The sequence below is a fragment of the Miniopterus schreibersii genome (assembly GCF_964146895.1).
Source record: "Miniopterus schreibersii genome assembly, chromosome: 2".
Taxonomy (NCBI): Eukaryota; Metazoa; Chordata; class Mammalia; order Chiroptera; family Miniopteridae; genus Miniopterus; species Miniopterus schreibersii.
In genome coordinates this window covers 11863030-11888758 of record NC_138102.1, presented here as the reverse complement: position 1 = coordinate 11888758, position 25729 = coordinate 11863030, and the positions used below count along the sequence as shown (strand labels likewise).

Sequence of the window (25729 nt, the reverse complement as noted above, 5' to 3'; positions counted from 1 at the left end):
GGCAGTGGGCAGTGGGCAGTGGGCGGGTGACTGGTGCTGAGGCTTGTTGTTGGAGATGAGGGGGATGCGGCGCTGGAAGGGTAGGTGGAAGACTGTTGATGGGGACTTCACGGAGTACTCGGAATAATGGGAGGGTGAAGGGCAGTGACCAAGAGTTCATTAGATGACTGTCTAAACACAGTAGATAATGTTGTTTTTAAGGTATGACTCGCAAAGGAGCGGGAGTTTTCATGTGAGGGTAGGGAACTGAGAGGGTGCTAACTCCACCCGTGCCCCTGCCTGAAAGTTGAGGATGGTTTCCATTGTCGTAGCCCTGGAGTCTGCCAGAGATCAGGGAATGCGCACGCAGTCCAGACATATATGATGTAAGGAGTTAGCTGTGATTCTGAAAGTTTTGCATAAGCTTTTTCTTTTGATTTGGTGATAGCATTGCAGTCTGAAAATGAGAAATTGTCAGGCAGTTGATGGTAACCTTCATTTTTTCTCATATCTTACTCTTAAGGTCTCAAACCAATTTTCTGATGTTATGACATTTTAATGAAGCAGATATGCTTTTTCATCTTTGCAATATGTCACAGATGTGTGGAATATTGCTTCTGTTAAAATGATCTTGTAGAAATTTGGTAACATGATAAATATTATACAAATCACAGCCTTTTGTTTAGCAGTATCAGCATTGACTAAATTTCCTACAGACTGTTCCAGCTGTGGATCATTTGATGAGATACAAGCCAGCATGAATTTATAATTCATCGTTCTCTGATTAAAAATATATCAATACTGTATGATTTCTGGATATAAGCGATCAAAACCAATAACAAATAGAGGTAATTATCTACTTTTCAGTAAGCTTTCATACCTAAGAAGGAACTGGAAAAACAGCAGAAGTAACAACTAGGCAGGAGTCTGGCTTCAGAGATTTTTGGAGATACAAACTTTTCCAAGCATTTTCTGATAATTGGGGTGTCATTACAGAATTACTCCGACGTTAAGAACTGCAGTGATTTACCGACCATTGTAGTCTCATGGATTTCTTTTGAGCTGCTATTGTTTGTAGATTGTATGTAAAATGTCCTATCTAAAATAATATTATCTCTCAGACAGTGTGGTGTTGCTAGTATTAAGATTGCTTAGCAATTTATCTTCCCATCACTCATATGCTTCTCTTAAGATGAATAATCCACTATGAGCATTAAGAAATGGGATATAAAAACAAAGATGGTTTGTATGTTGGTTTTCTATCAATGCCTAACAAATTACTGCAAATTTAGTGACTTCAAATAACACCCATTTCTTATCTCATAGTTTCTATAGGTCAGAAGCATGGCCTAGCTAGGTTTTCTATTCTGGATCTCACAAGGCTGAAAGTAAGGTGTGGCTAGGCTGTGTTCTCATTTGGATCTCTAGGTCCTCTTTCCAGCTCATTTAGGTTGTTGGCAGAATTGTTTCTGGCAGTCATAGGACCAGGTTTCTTATTTTCTTGCTGGCTATGTTCTCTTGGCTCTTTGAGCCACCCTCAGCCATGTGGACCCCTCCGTAGGTAGTAAAACATGGTTATTTGCTTTCTTCCAGGCCAGCAGGATCATTTCTCTGACACTTTACTTGCTTCGAAAATGCTGATTAGGTTAGGCCCACCCAGTATAATCTCCCTTTTGAGTAACTCAGAGTTAACTGATTAGAGATTTTACATCTGCAGATCTTTGGAATGTACGGTAACATAAGTACGGATGTATTCTCCCGTCACATTCGCAAGCTTGTCCATACTCATGGGAAGGGGATTTTATAAGGGTATTGGTCATTGGGGATTATTTTAGAATTCTACCTACTAAAGTAGGTGAGCTTACACGTTTGAGATTTGTATATATATTTAAATGGTGGCTTATAAAATCAACATAAACAGGTACAATAGTGTATAAAGCTCATCATTCTGAAATTGCATAGTACTGAGAAATAGTTATTCACAAAAACAAGTAGTTAGAAATGATAAGAATTATTTTAAACAGCTCACTCATCTTACAGCCTCAGGATACCAATTAAACTGATAAAGAAGTTTAGAAGAATAGATATTTTCTTTTTCACAGGGGAAACTAATAAAAATTAAAAAGGAATTAAGAACTTAATGGGAATGCTCCCTCCCCTTACTCATTATAGGATAAACCACTATTCTTCTATCAGATATTTACTTGAGGTTTCAAAACAGAAAAATTATTTACTTTGAATAGTAAGTCAGATGTGTTTTCATTTTTCTGGATCTTTGTGAGCCTCGTAACAGTGGATCCTGCATTTCCAAAGTGCGCTTATGAATGCTATAGAGAATATTAGGAAGCTGCCCAAGTTGAGACAGCCGTATTTGTTTGAGCTAACATTTCTCTGTCAGCCAAGATAAAAAATAAAAAGTGATTTCTTGTCTCTTTGAAACATTCATAGTAGCACCTTTCTTCAGCTGCCAGCAGAACGGCATTACAGAAAGTAAATTACGGAACCATAAGAAAATCAGCACTATATGGCTTTATCCTATGGTGGCTTGAAAGATGCATACATCTTTCTAATAGCTACTTTTGTTTGTGTGTACACAAGGACTCTGACCATAACGCCAGCAGCTTTTAGAAGGCTACTTCTTCTGTTGCTTTCCTGCCGTGGCTTTAATATTTTTTATCAGATTTTATTATATTTTGTCTGAATTCTTTGATGGTGTGTCAGAGTCGTTTCCCACATCATTGTCTTCTGCATAGACACAAGCTAGGCTCCATCCCCAGCTTTCTCTCCCGGAGGACCCTGGACAGAGCCCTGGGCAGTGGAATGTGCTGGAAGCCCTTAGCAGCCCCTAGCCTGGCCTGTAAAGGTTTGCCCGGCTCCTGCTGTGGCCGCCCCTCCCTGCTCAGAGGTCTCTGCCCTGATTCAGCACGGCTGCCCCATGAGGGCCTGTGCCCTGCGCCCCGAGATTTAGAAGGTAGCAAAGGAGGGGAGAGCCGCTGCCCTTCAGAAACAGGCGCAGCAGATTCGGGAGAGCACTGTTAGGTTTCCATTTGCTGTAGTGACTGATCCCAGACGCGCTGGCTTTAACCGGCGCATTTCTTATCTTAGGGTTTGGGAGAGGCAGCGTTCAAAATCAGCCTCACTGGGCTAAAAAGTCGGTGTGTGCAAGGCTGGCGCCTTGTGGGCGCTCTGAGGGCAGGACCCCTTTCCTTGCCCTCGGCTGCGGGCGCTGCCTCAGTTCCTCCTGATTCCTTACCTGCATCCTCTTGCCTCCCTTTTATAACACTCCCTGGTTATATTGGGCCCTCTTGGCTGATGTAGGGTAATCTCATTTCAAGATCCTTTACTCAGTCACATGTACAGAGTTTCTTTTAGCACGTAAGGTAATGTGCTCCAAGTTTCTGGGGACTAGGATGTGGACATCTTGTGGGGGGGCATTGCTGAGCCTGTCCCGCTACCCAGATGTCGCAGACCAGGGTACTTGGTGGGAGCCTTCAGGAAGCGTCAGAGCTCCGGGTGAGCTCTTGAGAATCGCCCTGCTTTGGCGCTGCACGCTGGTTGTGGGTAGCAGCTTTCCTTACCTTGGTTTTTCCTGCACCCCCAATGATGTAAGCTGCCTCTAATTTCCTGTATTAAGTACCTTCACATTTGGAATATGGAACCTTTTCTGTTTTCCTGGCTGAACCCTGACTGATGAAAGGTCTTCTTGTATGACTGGCGATGTAGAGAGTGACCCGGGATGCCATGTGTTGCACGTGGCAGAGCAGCGTCAGCCTAGGTGTGGAGGCGAGTCTCCCTTCTGTCCTGCCTTCTGCTCTGGACTGTTGTGTGGCTGTAAGTCACTAAAGTCTCGGGCTCTGTTTGGTGCTACAGTACTGTAGCCTGGTTTACTCTTCATGATGGAGATGTTAAAACTAAATACTAAAACAGATTTCATCTCCTTTTGTGTATTTAAGCACACCTGTTTTAGAGCAGTACATTTTCCTTGGACAAAATATTAGGAGTCTGTTTTCCTTGTACAAGAGGAAATAATCAAATTTAATTACATACATATGTATGAGAACCCCCACATACATGAGAGGTTCAGAGGCAGAAAGGGTAATTGACGTGTATAAGAAATTCTGAGCTAGGAATAAGGGAGGTAAGGAACCTTGGGCCTTCAGAAGGTCATTGCAGGGAGAGCACATATTCAGTAATTAGTTTGCCCTGCCTTGTAGATAGGTGAGAAGTCATTTGTGGTGATAACTCTAATCCTGGGCCAGGCTCCCAATTTAAATTCTTCTACATAGTTAAGGGGGGAGCAGAAGTTTCTCTGGAGTTGTCAGGGTCTTGTTGCCCGTAGCTCAAAATACCATTGAGATACATCTTGGGATGGCTCTGTTCTGAACCCTTGCAAAGGTTTGCTACAGAGAGTTAGTAATTTTAGTGAATGACTATAGTTTGACCAATTGAATAATAAAGATTCCAAGGGTATATTTTAACATATTTCTCTAGGTTTTTAGAATTAAAGTTTTGTGTAAAAGAACTCCAAGTTGCTAGCCAGTATTCCCTAGGCTTAAACTAATATCACATTTATTTTCTCAGAATGAGTTTACAGAAAGGCATTTAAAAATCTATTTCTTCCCATTTTATAGCCATGTGTTCTAATTGGGAGCATATCATCTGTCTGTAATAAAGAGAGGTTTTGAAATGGAAGTCTTTTTTAAAGTTTGTTTTAAATGCATAATTGCTCACAGAAAGAATACTGTAATATATCATGTTTTAAAGAGTGCTATGTTAAAATATTTGGAACTAAAGTTACTATTCCTTATAACAGTAGTAAGTATAGGCTAATTATGTGGTACACTGTTCATAAGTTGTAACTTCAATTTTTATGTACTCTGTTACTGTGCTAATACCCTCATATATTAATTGTAGTTGCATTTCCCTATAAAATCCTGAATTTGTTGACTTAAAAAGAGATTTTGAAAGTGGGATAGATGGTATGGGCATTGGGAGAATTTACATCAAATGAGTAGATACAGTTTTTTTGTTGGGGTTGAGTATATTTTTATTCATAACTCTTTTTCTCCGTGCCCTGAATGTTTCATGAAGTAAATATCTTCTAATTATACTTAATTATCATTTAAAATAATGGAAGTTATTTTTTAATTTAACATGGTAAACTGGCCTGCAGATTGTGATGAAGGCAGTACAGTAGGTGACAGGGTTAATAGTCCAATTTAAAGCTTGGTCAGGTAGCAGTGGAAAGTAAATATTTGGTCGTGGAAGGCTAGGAGAAATTGGATTAGTTCAGCAGAAGAATTGTTGCCTGGCGTTATCAACGGGGGTAGCACAGTGGGAAGAGGTCAGAAATACAATGAAAGGTGAAATATGGAGATCAGGTAAGCACCTTGCTCAAGGTCAGAATCATGACAGTGTTGGGAGGAGGATAACTTGATAATAGAGATTTGCTGCTTATTTTAATGGTGGTAATTTAAGTCTCTTAGTCCAACCCAGGAATTGTCTACACTGATTTAGAAGGTCCGATGGCCCTTTGGAGACTTTGGGGCCCCAGATTTTGGGCCTGTGCTGGTAATACAGATTTGAGTCAGTAGGTAGCTGTGATAATTTTAAAACCTTTTATACAAATTAACCAAAGCAAATCTTTTGTTCTACCCAAAATATTTGACTTGCTTCTGCCATTTGGAAGGAATTTGGTAAACCAAATCTTATTTTGGTTGATGAAAGATATTGGAAAACATTTTAAGTATGTTTAAAGCTTTGCTCTTGGCTTGTTTTCTGTTGGATTCCATTTAATTTTTCTTGGTTTTAATAGTTTAACCATCACAGATTTCACTGATTAGTGTGTGCAACTTAAGAATAAACTTACTAAGAAAAATCATTTATCAGTCTTGCAATTTATAAATAGTTGATGTATTTGTTTTTACATACTCTTGTAGTAAAAGTTTTCTTTAGCTGTAACACCTTGTATGCTGCTATTAATAGTGAAGAGTTAGATACAGCCTGGCTTCGAGAGCAGTGCAGATTGTTTGGTGATGTAATGTATTATTATAATATTCTGCTGCACTTATTAACACTGGTAATGGCTGCCTTGCCTGGATCCATGCTCTCAAGGGGGTAAGGCCAGATGGCTGTGTACAGCTGCAGGAAGATTTTCTTCTTTACTCTTACAGCTGCTGTGAATTTTTGTAACTGGTACCTGTTTAAAAATGGGATTTTTATTTATACAAGAATAAATATCCAACAGAAAGATATGGAGTTCAAGAAAGATGGTGACAGAAACAAATGCACTGGAATAAAAGTGGGATGCTCATTTACCCTCTTTTACGACTGTCCCTTATTAAAATGACTTCATATTTGGATCCTTCAGGAATCAAAATTCTAATGATGCTGTCTCTTGATAGGGGAGTATTGTACTTAAGCAGTTTACGGTGAAAAACAGTCACAAAGACAACCCCCATCTTTAAAAACACCCAAAACAACAACAACAAATTGTCTTCACTTTGTAGTAAAAACTAAAACAGAATAACTCCCAATTCTGAAAAAAACCCACAATTTTTGACTCTATACATGACGTTATGATTTATCTTTAGATATACTTGTGTATACTTGTATTAGTGTGAACACGTTAGCTTCCATTCTGTCTTGTCTTTTCATTTAATATTATGGTAGAATATTTTCACTAGTTACAGGCCACATATGTATGATTCTAGTCCCTAATATTTCATTGTTTTAATATGCTCTGTGTTTATTTTTATTGCTATTAATTGCATAACTATGCTTAGATTTTTTTCTTTTTGAATTTTTATGGTATATTTTAAAAGGTGTGATTAATAAGTTAACCAGTATAATCAGTTTATATTTTGTATCAATGTGTTTATGTGGGGCCTTATATTTTGGGGATAAGGTTTACATCTTGATATACCTAAATTTGTATAATCTTGTACATTCATTAATCTAGTTTTATTATTGCTACTAGTGTCAAATATAAAATTTCTAAAATACTATACAGTGTTTTCTCTAATAAAATTAAGGTAAAAGCATTTACCATTAGAATTCTTAAAATTTATTACTGCCATGGGAGAGTGGTTTCTTATGGAGCAAGAATTCTGATATTTTTCAATGCAGAATTTATATTGATGTGTTTATGCAAATGCACTGCCCTTTTTTATGAATTAAGAAATTCTAGACAGTCAAATTGGTATTTTAACTGTTCTCTATTTTTTCCAGTTCTATTTTTTAGCTTTTTAAAAAATTTATTGTTGAAAGTATTTCCGATGTCTCCCTTTTCCCCCCTATTGACCCCCTCCACCCCTCTCCCACCCCCTCCCCAGGCTTTCCCCACACTATTGTCTGTCCATGGGCTATGCATATATGTATATAATTTCTGAAGTATTAATTTTAAATTTGGCCACAGTAATTCCTAAGTTCTTTGACAAACTGAAGTTAGAAACTTTTTATAAAACATTACATTTGAATAGCCCTAATAAATAATCAACTCCTAGATTATAGCTTAAACTTCTACAAATTGTGCCTTAGTTCAGCCTGTGTGATGTGGAGGGTGGAGAGGGAGGGAGGGAGCCAAGCCCTGGAGCGCTCTTCAGGGCCTGTCTGGAGCTCGCCATGTTCAGGATGCTCCGACGGATACAAATAGCGAAAATGGGGCTCTTCGGGGAAGTTGATAAACCCACTAATTACATGAGTGCTGCTGACAATATTTTTCTGTGTCTCTAGAAATAGGAGACTTAACTGAATATTGTAGCGCTGTCAATTGAAGGTTTTTCCTTTCTAAAACATATGACTGTTTTCTCAGATAACTTTATTTCTACATTTTTCATTCAGATATGAGTCTAATTAGATTCTACTTACTATCTTAGACATGTTGGGCTTAGAAAATGTATATAAGCTATTTCCACGTCTCACCCTGTGGATACCGCGGTCCCTGTCATAGGATGCCAGTCCCCTTTGGTGTACCAGGTTATCTTTAGCATCTTCTCTGAGGTGGAATTGGTCTGAAGATTTCCATTATTCCTTTCTTTAACTTTAAAGAGCTTGATATTAAGTACATCAAAAAACTTTCAGTATGATTTATTTAAAGTATTTCGAATCTCTTACTTTTGTACCTTTGAAGTAATGATAGTTGAGGTTTTCCAAGTGTGTTACATTTCCTGCGGAGATACCATAATTTGCTGAGTTCTTAACTGATTAAACTGCTTGTTTGAATCTTTGCCCTCTTCTTGGCATATGTACTACATGCACTTTATGTTTTTCATCAGAATAGTCTGTTTTCCTGTTCATTGTGTAGCACACTGTGGTCTTCTGAGTGCCCTTAGGCTCCTGGTGCTCCTTAGTGACCAGTTTGTAATGTACGTGGGATGATGCAGTGCCTGATCTCTGGTGTTTTGGTTTCTGGAAGCATTAATTGCCATTTATATTTTATTCTAGTGTGAGAGGAATTGTATAATATTAAAGAAAATGAATATGGATTTTTAAGATCAAATAATTTCAGGAATTGAAAATAATTTTCTCCCAAATGTACTAGGGATAAAATGCTGGAAACAATATATGAGTACAAAAGTACTAGATTAGTAAGATTTTTTTTTCCTATGTAAGCTTCATTTTGGAATGAACAGTTTTATTCCATGTTGCTTAGCGAACTGTACCACTTCTTTGTATTTTTGTTGGTTTGTAAAAACATGAATTTATAGTTTGAGTAACATCATATGTTGAGGACTGGCATATAGATTATGCCAGCTTGTTTATTATAGTGAATTGCCTTAAAATTTAGTTTTCATAAAAAACATTAAGATAAAAATATAAGAGAGAGGACTGGGTGTCTGCAGTTAATATGACTGACTATCTTAGCTTCATTGATATGTGGAACCTGCTAGTCCTTGCTGTTTACAGCGTAACAGGTAAGGACAGGACTTCTTCTTTGAAGATTCCAAATATTAGATTTATTTTTTCTTTTCTGATATGGTAGATTTATGACACCTGTGTTCCTATTTCCCAGCCTTGTGTCAGGAGCTGACAGAATCCAGAATCCAACACACTCTTCACAGTCCCGGTCATGGTTTCAGAATTTTCCTCTGTGCTAAATTTAAATTAGCCATTACCGACCAGTGTTCAGTGTTTCAGTGTTCACAGAAACGAGATCTTATGTGCCATCCTGTCCTGAGCTGGCACTCAGCCGTTTACTGAACAGCAAAGCCACAACCGCAGCACCGATATCAGCAACATTTTTATCGCTAGAGCCTCTTTGCCATACAGCCATAAGAGGAGATCTGCTGTACTCCTTCCTCTTTCATTTTCATGAATTTAACACAGTGCCTATCATGTAATTAGTAAAATGCAGTGCTCGTTTATAAACTTAGCACAGTGCTTGTCCTACATTAAGTACTGAGAAAAATTTGAGCTCTGAGATTTTAAGATATTAATGAGATTAAAAAATTCCCATTGTAGGTGTTCCTTTAGAAGCCACTGTTCCCATCCGTGTTGCTGATAGAAACTGACCTAAGGAGAAGGGAATACAATTTGGGATCCTGTCCGTCACAGGATGATTGTTACGAGTTTTCCATACATGAAGTCATTTAATTTTAACAACATTGTTGTGAGGTATTATTTCAGTTCTAGAGATGAAGAAACTGAGATTCGGAGGAATCATTTGGTCAGGTTACATTGCATGTAAATACAGAGTCATCATTTAACTTGAGCCAGAAAATTATTTTCCAAGTTTTAAATATACATGTGGTGCTGTCTCAGTTTGTAAAGGTTACATTATATTCCATCTTATGGATGTTTCTGTGGTCCCTGAAATGCACAGAGTTCCCTTGGGAAGGGTTGTTTTTTTTTTTTTACTTGTTTCATTCTCCAGTGGGAATGGGAATTAAGATTCCTGAGTATTACTGTCTGTAAGAGACCAAAAGGGACACTCAAAGAGAGGAGATGGTTCTACCGAAGTGAAATGGTAGCTTGTCCTACATTAAGTACCGAGCAAAAAAATCCCAACAGAAAGGAGTGCACATGGCCCTAAAAATGGAAATACATACGTTGAAGGGACAAATGCACCCAACCTTGTCTTTAAACAAGGCTATCGTCCTGTCACAGAGAAATGCAACAGTGCGTCCCTGTGTGGAGACCACAGCTCAACCTGTGATTCTTCTTAGATCATTGAATTCACATCAATCACATTTCTGTTCCTGACTGAATATGTCTACTGTATCACCTTGCAATATTTTCCTTGGAGAATTAGCTCAACCTTCTTTATAATAGATGCTCTTGAAGGTATGAGTCAACCACGATGCCTTTCCCTTCCCTTCCCAGACCTTTTTTTTTTTTTTTCTGTACAAAGGTGACAGCCAATCGGATCAATCACTTCTGCACACTACTTCCTAAATAGAGAACCTGGCACTGGGCGCTCTTTAATTATGTGTTCTAAATTCATGTTTAAATCTCACTATTTTTACTATTATGTTCTTCAAGTGTATTGGTACTTTAAAAATACATTTTTCTATATTATCTTAAAACCTTTAAACAATTGGAAACAGATAAGACTTGTTTCTCTGGCCTAGTTTTTACCATAAATGGTGCATACTTATAAAGAATTAACTCCTAGGCCTAGTCAGGGAATTAAATTAGAGGAACTTTCATAATAAACTGTCTCACTGTGTAGAAAAGTCTACTTTTGTTTAAATAGTTCCCCAGGTGTTTTTTGTTTTTTTTAAAGATTGCCTGTGTGTGTGTAGAGAGAGATATTACAAATGAACGTATCTCTCTTTCTCATATACACACACACCACTATTACATGGAGAAAACATCAAAGGAATTAATAAAAGAAAAGCTGAGTTTGAATCCCTACTTATTTTGATCTTGAGTAAGTAAAATTTTAGGTTCTCTGAACCTGAATTTTTCTCAGTGGAATAGGGATGTTGGCTGGCACCTGACGTGTTGTATGCCTAGTATGGTACCGGACACATTGGAAGTACTCATTAAATATTTATTTCCTTTTGTTGATTGTGAGCCTCATATTAAGGTACGGATGGTAATGCTACATTTAAAAATAAACTTAATTTTTATAATTTCTGAAATGAATATGGCTAATTGTCGTTGGCTCTTTATCAGTGACGATATGTTGACATTAGTGAGGTGGGAAGGCATAAGTTTTAATTTGGCTTCGATAGGTTCGTGATTTTGTTTATAAAGTTCATTTATGTAGTTAATACAGTTTATTGTATACCTTCTAATGTTTCCTTGGCGTGTGAAGATGAGGAAATTCAGAAGTGATGCAGCTAACATTACTTGTGTTTTTAGTTCGCACAGATGAGAGAGTCTGAAGTGATGAGTCAGAGCCATATATCTTACAGCAGTTTCAGGTGCTTCTGACTCTTGGATTGTTGACTTTCAAACAGGGAAAGTTGCTTGAGGCAGGAGATATAAACACTGATCGCTCTGCTCCTTGTGGTTGGAAAGTGGAATAAAAGTAAACAACCTAGTGTAGTATAGGAATAGGTTCAGAAATGAATACTCTAAAAAAGCAGAGGCCTCATTCTTTCTCAACTTCTACTTTAGAAGTTTATAAATAGTGATATATATTTGCATGTGAAATTTAAACTCCTAGGAATTTGCCTGTGACCTGTGTTTATAGAATACCAATTTGTTTTAGTGATTTTCAAGTAAACTTAAAAATGTTAAAATTACCAGAGCTCAATTAGAAATAAGTTTGGTTCTCTCTTATCTTTATATTGCTCTTGTAGAGAGAATTTCAAACTAACCCCTAAATTTTTAGTTAAAAATGTCTAGTTTAAGGATAGTGGAATTCCTACTTCGGTTACATGCAGCTTCAGTGTCTGTTATGCCCTTTGGACCTTTTCAAGAGTCTGGGACTAAAAAGGTCATAAGACATGATTTTTGCCCTTGAGGAACTGAGAGTGTTAGGAGAGATCACAAGGGTGGTAGGTGGTCTAACAGAAGTATCGGCAAAGGAGGCACCGATAGCCCCTGGGTGGCTTGGTGAGAATCCTTGCATGCCGTTCTGCCCTTGTTGGCTCCCCTGGGACAAGGGCATATTCACTTAGGGTGACAGGAAGAGGAAAGCGGGCGAGGGAGGGATTTCCCCTGTGCCAGGCCTGGTGATACAATAGAAGTGCCGTGTTTCTGAGACCGAATAAAACAGTGGCTCCTCAACCTAGCTTCATGTTAGAACTATACATAAAATATATTAAGAAAAATGCTGATTCTTAGGTACTCCCAGTCCAGGTATAAAATATGTGAGGTATCTTATAACTTTCAGAGTATGGGTCTTTTACTTCCTTGTTTAAATTTATTCCTAGGTATTTTTGATACGGTTGTATATGGGATTATTTTATTAATATATTTCTGATAGTTCATTATTGGTATATAAAAATTCAACCAATTTCTAAATATTAGTTTTGTATCCTGCTACTTTACTGAATTCATTTATCAGCCCTAATAGTTTTTTGGTAGAATCTTTAGGGTTCTCTAGATATATGTCATTTGCAAATAATGACAGTTTTACTTCCCCCTTTCCAGTTTGGATCCCTTTTATTTCTTCTTTTCTGACTACTGTGGCTAGGACTTTCAGTAACATGTTGAATAAAAGTGGTGAAAGTAGACATCCTTATCTTATTCCTGATTTTAAGGAAAATGTCTTTAACTTTGCACCGTTGAGTATGATGTTAGCTGTGAATCTGTCATACATAGTCTTTATTATGTTGAATAGATCAGTGAAACAGAATAGAGAGTCCAGAAAGAAACCTATGCCTATATGGTCAATAATATTTGACAAAGGAAGCAAGAGCCTCCAATAAATGGTGCTGGGAAAACTGGACAGATACATGCAAAAAAATGCAGCTAGGCCACTAACTTACACCATACACAAGAATAAACTCAAAATGGTTGAAAGACTTAAATGTAAGCCCCGAAACCATAAAACTCCTAGAAGAAAACACAGATAGTAAACTTGGTGATATTGCTCATATATAAACATATATATATGTATACATATAATATATATATTTGGATATAGCTCCTTGGGCAAGGGAAACAAAAGAAAAAATAAACTAATAGGGCCACATTAAACTAAGTTTTTGCACAGCAAAGGAAACCATCAACAAAATGAAAAGACAACCTACTGAATGGGAGAAGGTTTTCACCAATGATACATCAATAAGGGGTTAATATCCAAAATTTATAAAGAATTCATACAACTTAACCCCCCAAAAACAAACAAAACCAAACCACCAAACAATCCAATTAAAAAGTGGGCAGAGGCCCTGAATAGACATTTTTCCAACTATAACATACAGATGGCCAATAGACATATGTAAAGATGCTTAATGACACTAATCATCAGAGAGGTGCAAATTAAAACCACAATGAGATACCACCTCCTACCTGTCAGAATGGCTGCCATCAATAAGTCAAGAAACAAGTGTTAGTGAGGGTGTGGAGAAGGGAACCAGAGGGAACTGTTGGTGGGAATGCAGATTGGTGCAGCCACTATTGAAAACAGTATGGTGGTTCCTCAAAAATTTAAAAAAGAACTACTGTAGGACCCAGCAATTCCACTTCTGGGCATCTTATCTGAAGAAATTCAAAACACTAATTCAAAAAAAATGCATGCATCCCTATGTTCTTTGCAGCATTATTTACAATAGCCAAGATATGGTGTCCTTCAGTAGACAATTGGATAAAATGTGGTACATATATACAATGGAATATTACTTGGCCGTAAAAAAGGATGAAATCTTACCATTTGCAACAACATTGAGGGACCTAGAGGGTATTATGCTAAGTGAAATCAGACAGAGAAAGACAAATACCATGTGATTTCTCTTGTATGTGGAATCTAAAAAACAAACAAACAATACAGACTCATAGATACAGGGAATAAATTGATGGTTGCCAGATGGGAGTGGGATTGGCGGCTGGTTGAAAAAGGTGTAGGGATTAAAAAGTACAAACTGACCGTTACAAAATATGGGAATGTAAAGTACAGCATAAGAAATATAATCAGTAATATTGTAATAACTATGTGTGGTACCAGGTAGGTTCTAGACTTATTGGCAGATCATTTCATAAGGTATATAAATGTCTAACCACTGTGCTGTACACCTGAAACTAATATAATGTTGAATGTCAACTGTAATCGAACATTTAAAGTCCATGGACTTTTTGAAGAATACTTTTAAAAACTTAGCATGCTGTAGTTTGTCAGTCTGCAAATATTTATTGGTGCATTCTGTGTGCTGTGGCCTATTTCAGGCACCCAGTGTACAGGAGGAGCAAACAGACCACAGTCCTGCCCTTCAATAGGAGGCGGGCACATCGAATCAACATACCCCTAACTGAACTCAGTTTCTTACTAACTTGCTCTTCCACTTGTGTTCCCCTGTCTTAGTGAGAAAATTATTCACCCACATGCACAGAGCAAAAACTTTGTCATCCTTGACTCCGTCTGCTGTCTCACTCCCCTGTGACCACCAGGTCCTGCTGCTCAGGATGCCTGCGTATCTCGTATCCCTTCGCTTCTTCCCTGCTCTCAGCATTTTAAGTTGACTTCTGCCTGTCCCTCCTCCAGTCCATTCTCAACCTTGCACCTTGAGGGCTCTTTTGAAAACAAAAGTCCTTAGCCCTTAACCTTTTAAATTAAATTTTTGTATATTAAATAAATTTAACTTTATTTTTGACCATTAAAAATTTTGTATGTTTAGGGTATACATCATGCTGTTTTCATATATGTATTCATTGTGAAATGATTACCACAACGAAGCTAATTAACATATCCATCACAAATCCCAGTTACCTTTTTTAAATGTAAGAATACTAGAGGATAATATTCTCTTAGCAAATTTCAAGTATATAATAATACATTATTATTAATGTCACCATGCTGTACATGAGGTGTCCAGACCTTACTCAGCTGACCCCTGAAAGTTTGTACCATGTGCTCAGTATGTCCTCCTTTGCCCACACCCCACCCCACCAGCTTTTTGGTCACCATCACCATTCATTCTACTATGAATTTGAGTTTTTTTTCCTTTTTTTTTTTAGATTCCACACATAAATGAGATGTGACATTTGTCTTTCTGTGCCTAGCTTATTTCCCTTAGCACAATGGCCTCCACTTTGTGGGGTGTGTGTGAGTGTGTTTGTAGAGGTGTGGGGTGTGAGTGTGTATGAGTGTGTAGAGGTGTGGGGTGTGTGTGTGAGTGTGTGTAGAGGTGTGGGGTGTGAGTGTGTGTGTGTAGAGGTGTGGGGTGTGTAGAGGTGTGGGGTGTGTGTGGGGGTGTGTGTGTAGAGGTGTGAGGTGTGAGTGTGTGTGTATGAGTGTGTGTGTGTGCGTATCACATTTCCTTTATCCATTCATGTGGTGATAGATACTTAGGTTGTTTCCATGTCTTGGCTTAGCCTTTAACTTTGTAAAGTTTTTATGATTTGGCTTCCATTTTCTCTTGTAACACAATTATCTTACCAAGTGGCAAAAACAATAAATCATTGCACCCCCAGTATGAAGAATGTGTACCTTCACTGGCAGTGCGGTTTTCAGGTAACCAGTGCCGTCTTAGTTTTCATTAAACACCCTCACTTATCACGTTAAGTAAGGTTCTATGAATATAAATTGTGACATTACCTTTGTAAATGGTTTTAAATTTGTCTTAGTTATGTGAGATAGAATTATAAGGAGTTTGTATTTATTATATTTCTATATATTAGAATAACATCCTAAAAATAATTAAGACACCTGGGAGAACGGGCTGAGAGAATTTCTTTTCTTTAAAAGGGATTAGTACACTATTAAATTTTGAGAAACATCACTCTGTAGAGTCAATGAAGGCAGGGACCGTATCATAGTTGCTATTATATTCTCAGGTCCTAAGCCTGTGCGTGGCACACAGTAGATAATCAGAAAATATTTCTGAATTAGGGAATGCTTTCTTCTCATGTATAAACACATACATTTTGTAACTGCTTCAGTTTCTTCATTGCATGCTTCCCAGTGAGTCTGTCAAAACCTCTAGAGCTAAGAGTTTTGCCTGAGTGTTTTCTTTTCTTTTTTTCACCTTTATGATCCTGGTCATAGTACTTTCACAAATTAAAGGATAATTATTCATTTTGAAAACACGCCAGTACAAAGCTACACTAAGCTGTAATCTCTCTGAATTTATAGCACAGAAGCTTTTATCCCAGCCTAGACTGACCAATAGGTAAAACTTGGGTACATTAAAAAAGTTACCTAATGTATTTCTATAACATATGATTATATTTTTTATTTACATTTTGAAATAATTTTAAACTTACAGAAAATTGCAAAAATCATACAGAGTTCCCATATGCCTTTCACTCAGTTTCCCCTAAGAATAACAATATGCACATTATCTGAAACAAGAATTAACATTGATTGCTTCAGAATTATGAACTCACCTATAGACATTATTCACATTTCACTAGTTGTATTAATGTCCCTCCCATTTCAGAATCCATCCCAGGGCTCTCCCTTGCATCTAGTTGTCATGTCCCCTTCCTCTTCTCCAGTGTGTGACAGTTGCTCAGTCTTCCCTGGTCTTTCATGAACTTGACACCTTTGATGAGTACTAGTTACTTTGTAGAATGTTACTAAACTTGGGTTAGTGTTTTCTCATGGTTAGACTGAGCTTTACCTTTTTGCCAAGAATACCAGGGAAGTGATGTGCTCTTATCAGTGGATCATCAGGGTATATATGTTGATGTGTCTTATAATTACTGGTATTGTTAACATTGATTACTTGGATAAGTTTTTGTTTACCATTAACAGAAAAATAATGTTGGCTAAAATATAATCTCATGTAATTTTGTTTATATGAAATACAATCTGAAGGACTTTAGCCCTGTGTAAATTTAAATTCTTATGTTTAATTGCAGAATCTGTTATCTGAAAAGGTAGAACAGCTGATGGAATGGAGTTCCAGGCGCTCAATCTTCCGAATGAATGGCGACAAATTCAGAAAATTTATAAAGGCACCACCTCGAAACTATTCTATGATTGTGATGTTCACAGCTCTTCAGCCTCAGCGGCAGTGTTCTGTGTGCAGGTAATCAATGCATTTCAAAATTTTAAAACACTAGTCTCCCATGCTTATATATTTATTTTATTATATGTAAGATAAATGCACATAATAGAATTAAACATTTGTCCAATGTTTTGGTCAAATGTAACTATGAGCATTTAAAAATAAGCTAAAAATCATTGTATTCTAGGAAATGACATTGCTAGGCCAATATTCTTTTATTGTATAACATATTTATTGACCATTTCCACATGTAATCATGAAAAATATTTGTTATCTTTATGTCCTATATAAAGGTAAGAATGTGATAGAATTTGGTGTGAATATTGCCTCGTAGGTTATCTAATTATATTTTGTAGACAGTGAAGTAGCCCCCTTAGATGTAATCTATTATAACAGTTTAATAGAGGACACTCTTACTAGGGAAGTCCATTCCTGTGAAATAGAAATAAATAATTTGAAATGCATGAAATATTTTCTAGTAGGAACATACTGAGAAAATTCTGGACAAGTACAAATATAATACATATGTAGCAAATGCTGTTTTTTAATTAAACTTTTTGTTCTGAGATAATTGTAGGCTCGTGTGCAATTGTAAGAAATAATACAAACAAATCATGTATCTTTTACCTGTTGTCCTACAGTGGCAACATCTTGCAGAACTATACACAATATCACAAGCAAAGTGTTGGTGTTGATACAATCAAGATACAGAACATTTCCATCCCCATGAGAACCTTTCCTCTTGCCCGTTATTGCCACCCCCACACATCCATTCCAGTCCCCACCTCCAGAATTTGTTCTTCACTTCTGTATTTTATCAGGACTGTTATATAAGTGGAGTCATACAGAGTCTGACCTTTTCGGTTTGGTTTTTATTTGCTTTCTGTAATTCCCTCAAAATCCATCTAAGTCGTTGCATTTATCAACAGTTTAATTTTTTTATTACTGAGTAATATGTTATGATACGTATGTGCCACAGTGTGTTCAACCATCAGTCTGTTAAAGGACATCAGTGTTGTTTCTAGTTTTTGGCTATTACAAATGCAACTGCTGTGAAAATTCTTGCACAGCTTTTTGTGTGAACTTAAGTTTTTGTTTCTCCGGGCTAAACACCAGACAGTGTGGAGCTTGGGTTGTATGGTGGTTGCATGGTCAGCTTTATAAGAAATTTTCTAAGTGTTTCCCAGAATGGCTGTATCATTCTACATATCCACCAGCAGTGTGTAAGAAAGGTAGTTTTTCCATTCCCTCACCAGCATTTGGTGTTTTCACTATTTTATTTTAGCCATTCTGATAGGGATGGAGTGCTATCTCATTGTGGTTTTATTTTACATTTCTCTAATGGCTAATGGTACTGAACATCTTTTTCATGTGGTATTTCTCTTGTTGAACATTGTTTCACATGCTTATCTGTCATCCATATGTCTTCATCAGTGTCTGTTCATGTCTTTTGCCCATTTCTAATTGGAGTTTTCAGTTTTTTGTATATTGTAGATGTTAGTCTGTCAGATGTGTGGTTTTCAGATATTTTCTTCTAGTCCATGGCTTTCTTTTCATGCTTATAAAAGGGGTCCTTTGCAGATTTTAATTTTGACGAGGTCCAATTTATCACTTTCTCCTTTTACAGTTCTTACTTTTCTTGTCATTTGAAGAACTCTTTGCTTAGCCTTACATCCCCAAATTTATTTCCTCTGTTTTTTCCTAAAAGCTTTATGTTTTACATTTTGATCTGATCTTTGGGAGAAAACATTCAGTCTTTCATTGTTAAGTATGATATTGCGGTAGGATTTTTATAGAAGTCCTTTGTCAAGTTGTCCTTTGTCAAGTTCATTATTTGTAGTTTGTTGAGAGTTTTTACCCTGAATGGGTGTTGGATTTTATCAAATTTCTATTGGTGTGAATTGATATGATTTTGCTGCGTTAGCCTATTGGTATGCTGGATTACACTGACTGATTTTCAAATATTGGACCAATCTTACAATTTGGACTAAATCCCACTTAATTGTGGTATACTCTTCTTTTTCTGCATTGCCAGATTCTCTTTGCTAATGTTTTGTTCAAAAAATTTCATCTAAGTTTATGATAGCTATTAATCTATATCATTTTTATGCTGTTTTGTCCAGTTTTGGTACCAGGGTAATATTGACCTCATAAAGTGAGTTGGGAAATGTTCCCTCCTCATTTATTTTTCTGGAAGAGATTGTGAAAAATTACACAGTTTTAGAAGATTATGTTACTACTTCTTTGAATGTTTGATAGAATTCTCCAGTAAAACCATTTGGTCCTGGAGATTTTTTTTATATATATATTCCATTTCCTCAGTGGTTAAGGATAGCTCGGGTTTATTCTTGGCTGTCCTCTTGACCATTTTCCCCCCCCAAAACAATTGCTTTTTGGGTGGTGGCTCCACGTCCAAACTCTGCACATTGTGTATTCATCCATCTGTGGGCCTTATTTAGGTTTCTGAACCATTGTGTACTCTGGTGGAAACGGAGGTTATTAATGACAAGTCAGTTTTGTTCAGACGAGCTTGCAGAAAGGGAAGTTTAGTGTTCTGAATTTTTTAAGAAGGACCTTCTCACAGCCCAGTAATGAGCATATATTGGGACATAGCTAAAAGTGGGTAGAGAATGTGGTGAACAGAAGTGTTTTGAAAAACAGCACTTCAGATGCTTCTAAATCCCCCCTGTCAAATTTGAGGATCAGTACTCAAGTGAGCATCAATACCGTTGCCAGAATTGGGATAGCACGTATGGACAGGGAAGGTATATATGCTTAAGGGATGCTGTGAAGCTCCAGGCAGGCAAAAATACTGCCTTAATTGACATTTTAGTGTAAGAGTTCAGTTTCCCCTAAAAATACAAAATGTCTTTTGAATGGTATAATACCATAAATATTTTAGGAAAATAATTTGCTTGTTCCTAAAAATTGAATACAATGATTCCCTATATTCACCACTATGTGAAAAAATACAAGTATTTGATCATTGTATTTCTGGCAAGTGTAGTCTAGAAATACTTTATTATCAAAGTATTTATTTCACAGTTACATGTAATTTTATGTATTCTGATAACATTAACCATAACATACTGTTAAATAACATCTCTAGGTAATATTTTACTTAATGCATTATGTTGTTTAATGAATTGTTAAATATGGACCCTTAATTTTTTTTTTTTTTTTATTGATCTTAGAGAGTAGAATGGAGGGAGAGAGGGAGAGAGAGAGAAACATTGATGTGAGAGAGAAACATCAGTCAGTTGCCTTCCGCACGTGCCCCTACTGGGGATAGAACCCACAACCTGGGTGTGTGCCCTGATCAGGAATCGAACCTGCCCCCTTTTGGTGTATGGGATGCTGCTGCAACCAACTGAGCCACACTGGCCAGGGCTGGACCTTTAATTTTTAAAATGACACAGCTCAAAATAACCTGTTTGCTTATTTTAGTCTATTTTGTAATAAATTTTTACATTTTAGGATAGTTTTAGACTTATGAGAGAAAACGATTGAAGTTATTAGAAAAAGTTAAGATAACTTGTGGATCAGGGTGGTGGGTTGTTAGAGAAGTGAGAAAGAACAGGTGAAGCTTTGGGTACGAATAAAAAATGTAGAGTAGATATGTGGTTCCCGTACTCAGACATTTTGATTTAATTGTTTTGGGATAGCCCCAAGGCCGTCAAAAACATGATCTAGATAATTCTAGTGTGCAGCCAGTATTGAGAAAGGGAAGGTAAGAAGTAAGTTCATGGTTCTTAGTCTTTATTTTCCTTGAGGAGCAATGAGAATAGGTATACTAGTTGGATGACCATAAAGCATTGAGGATCCCTTTTGAAACTAAAATACCCAACCTCTTAGTGAGGAATCTGTAGAATTAAATCATTTTCTGCCCCAATACTCAGCAATTGAGGAGCAAGAACATCGCCCTTAGGAGTCAGCATGTTTGGTGTATGGTGTGAAGTGTATTAGGCAAATGCTTTGAGAGTATTAGTGAGAGAGTATATTCGAAATGTGTAACTATGGGTTCAAAGTTGGATAGGGGGTCAAAGGAGGCCAGAGAACAGCTGATAACCTGGGTGTGATATAATGATGCTATATTTTCTCAAGAGCGAAGAGCAGATTTTGTGTAAAAACAGGATAGAGTTGAAAATTAAGAAGCAGTCATAAAGGGCTTACTTAGTAAATAATTTACTGAAGTATAATACAGATGGTTGTTGATGTTGTAGAGAAGCTTGAGGAACGCTAAGGCTGTGGTGATGTCTAGATTAAACCATGTGTGCTGAAATTGCTCAGGATGATGATGGAATTGGAGAGGAAGAAAATGAAGTGAGCCGGTAGGGGGATGCCTTGGAGTTTGTTAGAGGAGGCTGATCAATTTATATCATAGAGTAATAGAAATGCCAAGGAGGATTTGTTAAATAATTGTGGATGAGCAGTGTTCTGAGATTTACTATGTGGAGCCAAGAGAAGTACCATGCCCCCTATGATAGTGGGCAGAGCGGATCAAAGAGAACTCAAGAAAAAGGTAAAATTATTCAAATTATATTCTTGTATTCTAAATTTAGCCCCAGAGGGAGTTGTAGATTCACTGAGAGAGACACCCTATCATGAGCAGCCATCTTTTCTTTTTGAACATGAATTAAATTCTAGGTCCTTTTATGCCAATGGAATTTTGCACTATTTTTTATAAAACGTCTATAATTTTTATAACTCTGTAGAATCATTTTATAGCTACAATTTTGAAATCTTAGTGCTTTCTTTTGTGAGACTTTCTCCTTTTTCTTTAAGACATTTTCTCTAGAGTTAACTCACACTTAGACTCTCTAGTTGCTTTCAGGCTGGTGAATGAGCTGTTGGCTTCCTTGTAAGCCCTCTTAGCAAATCATTCTGCTCTTCCTTCACACAGTCACTTTATTCACAAATTTCAGAATTCAATTCTCACCTTCTTCAGTGCTAACATTGAACTCCTGAGCCAAATAAAGTTGTTAATTAAGACTACTCAATATAATTCTCACCTCCCTCCCATAAGTGTTAACTCCAACTTCCTTTATCAAATTCTACTAAAGGGAATATTACCCATAATTGCTAAATCTTTTGGATGTATTCTACCACAAAGTTACTTATTTCTTCCAGAAGTTACAAGAAATTGTAAGAACAAAATATCCTCTTCTAAGGTTATTACTATGGATCAATAATATAAGGAAAAAAAGTCCAGGTGAAGGAAAATAAAAAAAGTACATGTAGAATCAAGCAGGATGCATGTATAACCAAAGTGATTTCTTGGAGATTAATATATTTAAATTAGACTCAAATGAAAAAATTAGTAATTAAAAAGGTATTTTAAAAGGGAGGGTGAATAAATTATAACATTGACATATTAGATGTTAATTGGATCACATCCATCCTCTAATTAAAATTATTATTTACTATGTGTAAACTATTAGGAGTTCTGTGTTATATATATATATTTGTAACATATATATGACATACATATAAGCTCTTGTCATGCTCACTACTGTAAAGGTTAGGTCTGAAAAAATCAATTTTATAGATGAGAACATCAAAGCAGAGAGATTATATGATTTATCCGAAGTCACACAGCTAATACCCTTCAGGGTTGGGATTTGCGACTCCAGAGCTAATAGAGTTTAATGCTTTTTTTAAGTGTACACATTCATCATTGCCTTTACCCTGTGAACTGTAATTTGCATTTTGCTTTTACGTTTTCCAATTAAGATTATTAATTTTTTTTTAGGGCAGGGATCCATCAGCCAGCATTTATTAAACTCATTAGATCATGAAAAGCTTTTTCAGAGTAGCAGCTCATAACAGCGACTGGCGAGTTGGCGATAGCAGGCCAAAACCATGTGGAAAAGCGCTCATCAGCCTCTTGTTTCATTAAAGCGAGGTCACATCTCTTATGAAATTAGATTTTAAAGTGAGCACAGAAGGTGAAAATCATGTGTAGATAAAATTACCCTTGTACATCACTTAGTGCTCTTGTAAGTGCTTAGTAAATGGTTTTGGGAGTACAGCCTTTATCATTTCCTCTGTTCCTTAGATAATATTTCTCTGTGGCCTTAATTATTGTCAGCCTAATATGCCTGGCTACATGAACAAAAGGTTTCACTTCTTTGTCAAAGACGAGCAAACTCTCATGGCATTCACACATTCTTTGCCTGGTTTGGCTAACACATGAGAACTGTTTCAGGCTTGATTGAATCTAGGACCAGTTTAATATAAAAGATGTTCCAGGGTTATTGCTGAGCTCACTCTAGTTTATTATTTTTTAAGTTGAAGGCATATGATATAACTTCACTGTATTAAATTGCTTCCTAGGTGTGTCTTGCTGAGAATGGATAATCCCAACTCTTTTACCCTTTTCAGTGACCTTTCGTTATTTGTGTTACTTTGCAGCAGTCTCTGAGCTCTTTCTGTTTTCTAGCTTATTTGTATATAAGGTCTAGCTTTAGTCCCCCATCTTTTTAATTTCAGACTATAGAAAATTGAAAGAGTAGTATGAGGACACAGTCTACCCTTTACCAAGATTCACTAATTATTAACATCTTGCCGCATTTGATTTTGCTCTTTAAGTATACATCAAACATGAGTCTCATATCAAATGTACATATAAGTTGTTGGACATCATGAATATCACTGCTAAATACTTCAGTATGCATCTTTTAAGAAAAGGAAATTCTTACATAATCAGAATATCATTATCACTTTTAAGTGAATTGACATTAATTCAATATAATCTTATTGCACTGTCTATATTTAAATTTTACATTTGTGTCCAAAATGTTTTTCATTGCCTTTCTTCCTATTTGAGATCTTGTCAAAATTCATAAATGGCATTTGAATGTTATGCTACTTTAGTTTCTTTTTGTTGTTGTTGGTAAGCACAAAAATTATTTTTTAAATGTATCTTTATTGTTGAAAGTATTACAAATGTCCCTTTTTTCCTCATTGACCCCCTCCATCCCACACCCCCAGGCCTTCCCTGCACTATTGTCTGTCCATGGGCTATGCATATAAGTTCATTGGTTAATCTCTTTCCACCTCTATAAAACTATAAAATTTCCACACTTTTAACATCGGCTGCCTTTTTAAAAAGTGTCCCCTGCTCTGGAACTGTCTATTGTGTTTCTTCATGATGAAATGCGGTTATTACTTTTTGCATGAGTACTATTGCAGTTATTTATGTACTTATTACATTGTATCCAGAGGCACATGATGTTAGTTTCTTTGAATACCAGTGATGAAATCAATTGCCTCATTAGGGTGATGATCACCACATCTTTGTATTGTTAAGCATGTCTTTTTTCCCTGGAAGTAAGTGTTTAGGGGTTGTGCATGGGTTAGGAGAGGGGATACTTTGAGATGTGACTGTCCTGTTTCTCAGTACCATTTTACCCAGTAGTTGTAGCATTAATTGATAATCTTTACCTGAATTTGATATTGGTGACTCTGATGTGAGGATTTTTTAAAATTCTGTCATTCCTTCTACACTAATTCCTGGAGATACTCAAAAGGGAAAGGTGAGGTAGGAAATGCTCTCCTTTGTAGGTATAGTATCTCAACCCAAAGATTCTTTTTTTCATTCACTAACCCATTACTATGATTATTCTTCATTGTTCAAGTTGCCCTAAATTTGACCTGTCATGACATGCCTCCTTTACTCTCTGCTTTCTGGCCTAACCACCTATTCTAAGCCTCCTTTATAGTTTATCCGCAACAGTGACATCTTAGTCGGATAAGGTGTTGACAGTGGTCGGTGCTGATAGTAGTCCTGAGAGGAAGTCATAGGCTAATATAGTCAGCTTGCTATAAATGGATGGGGACAGTGCCCTGACTAATGTGGCCTCCTTCACAAAGTAAACAGGCCACATTTTGGTAAGAGTCCCAAATCCAATTTGCATTGTAGCTTCTGCTTGAAACTACTCAGTTCATGATTGTGGGTGCCTTGTGATGTCTGTTACAGTAATGGAGGCAGGTAGCAGTGGTGGTGATCTGGGCAGTGCAGGCTCCATTAGCAGCTTGATTCCACTTGATCTCATCACATGATGTGTCTTGACTGTTGGCATCTACATCAGTGACCCATTAACAACCATTTGGCAGACATGATTTATTTCACAAAAGCAATGTCCTTAAAGAGGGGTATCTTTAGCCTGCTAGGCTATATAGTCTTCTAAGTCGCAGACCATATGTTTAGGCCATTGGCAAAAGTCAGTAAAACTGTAGTAAAATGTTTATCAGAGGGAATCTTGTTCAGAACTATGAGGGCTGCTTTGGTTCTACCCACTGAGCAGAGCATTTCATCTGCTTTGGTATTAATTACAGAGCTGTTTCTGAGGCTGAACAGCCACAGCAGCCCATCAGACGCCATCAGATTTCAGCTTAGTAGAATCAGCAGTAAACCAGGTCTAGACATTTAGGGTAACCTCTGAATTGAGGACCACATTGAGCTGTTGGCTTTGTTTCAGGTCCTGATGGGAGATAAGGTTTCCCCCCAAAAGGTTACTGTCTCTTTTTTTATGTAAAACTGATAGGCTGTACTCCTGAATATACCAGGTCAGCTGTAATGGATAAAGTAAACAACATTTAAGAACAGATGGGCAATGTAAGCAGAGAGACAGAAGGCCTAAGAAGAAACCAAAAAGAAATGCTAGCAATAAAACAAA

The 25729-nt window shown here is 36.9% G+C and overlaps 1 protein-coding gene across 2 annotated transcripts in view; it reads left to right on the top strand.

Annotated features, from left to right (window-relative positions):
- TUSC3 (tumor suppressor candidate 3) overlaps window positions 1-25729 on the top strand; it is an 89747-nt gene that overhangs the window by 4149 nt on the left and 59869 nt on the right. For both annotated transcript variants that reach the window (XM_081130318.1, XM_081130319.1), the window contains exon 2: window positions 16900-17069. In XM_081130318.1, coding sequence (XP_080986444.1) covers window positions 16900-17069 — 170 coding nt within the window. The remainder of the gene's footprint in view (window positions 1-16899; window positions 17070-25729) is intronic.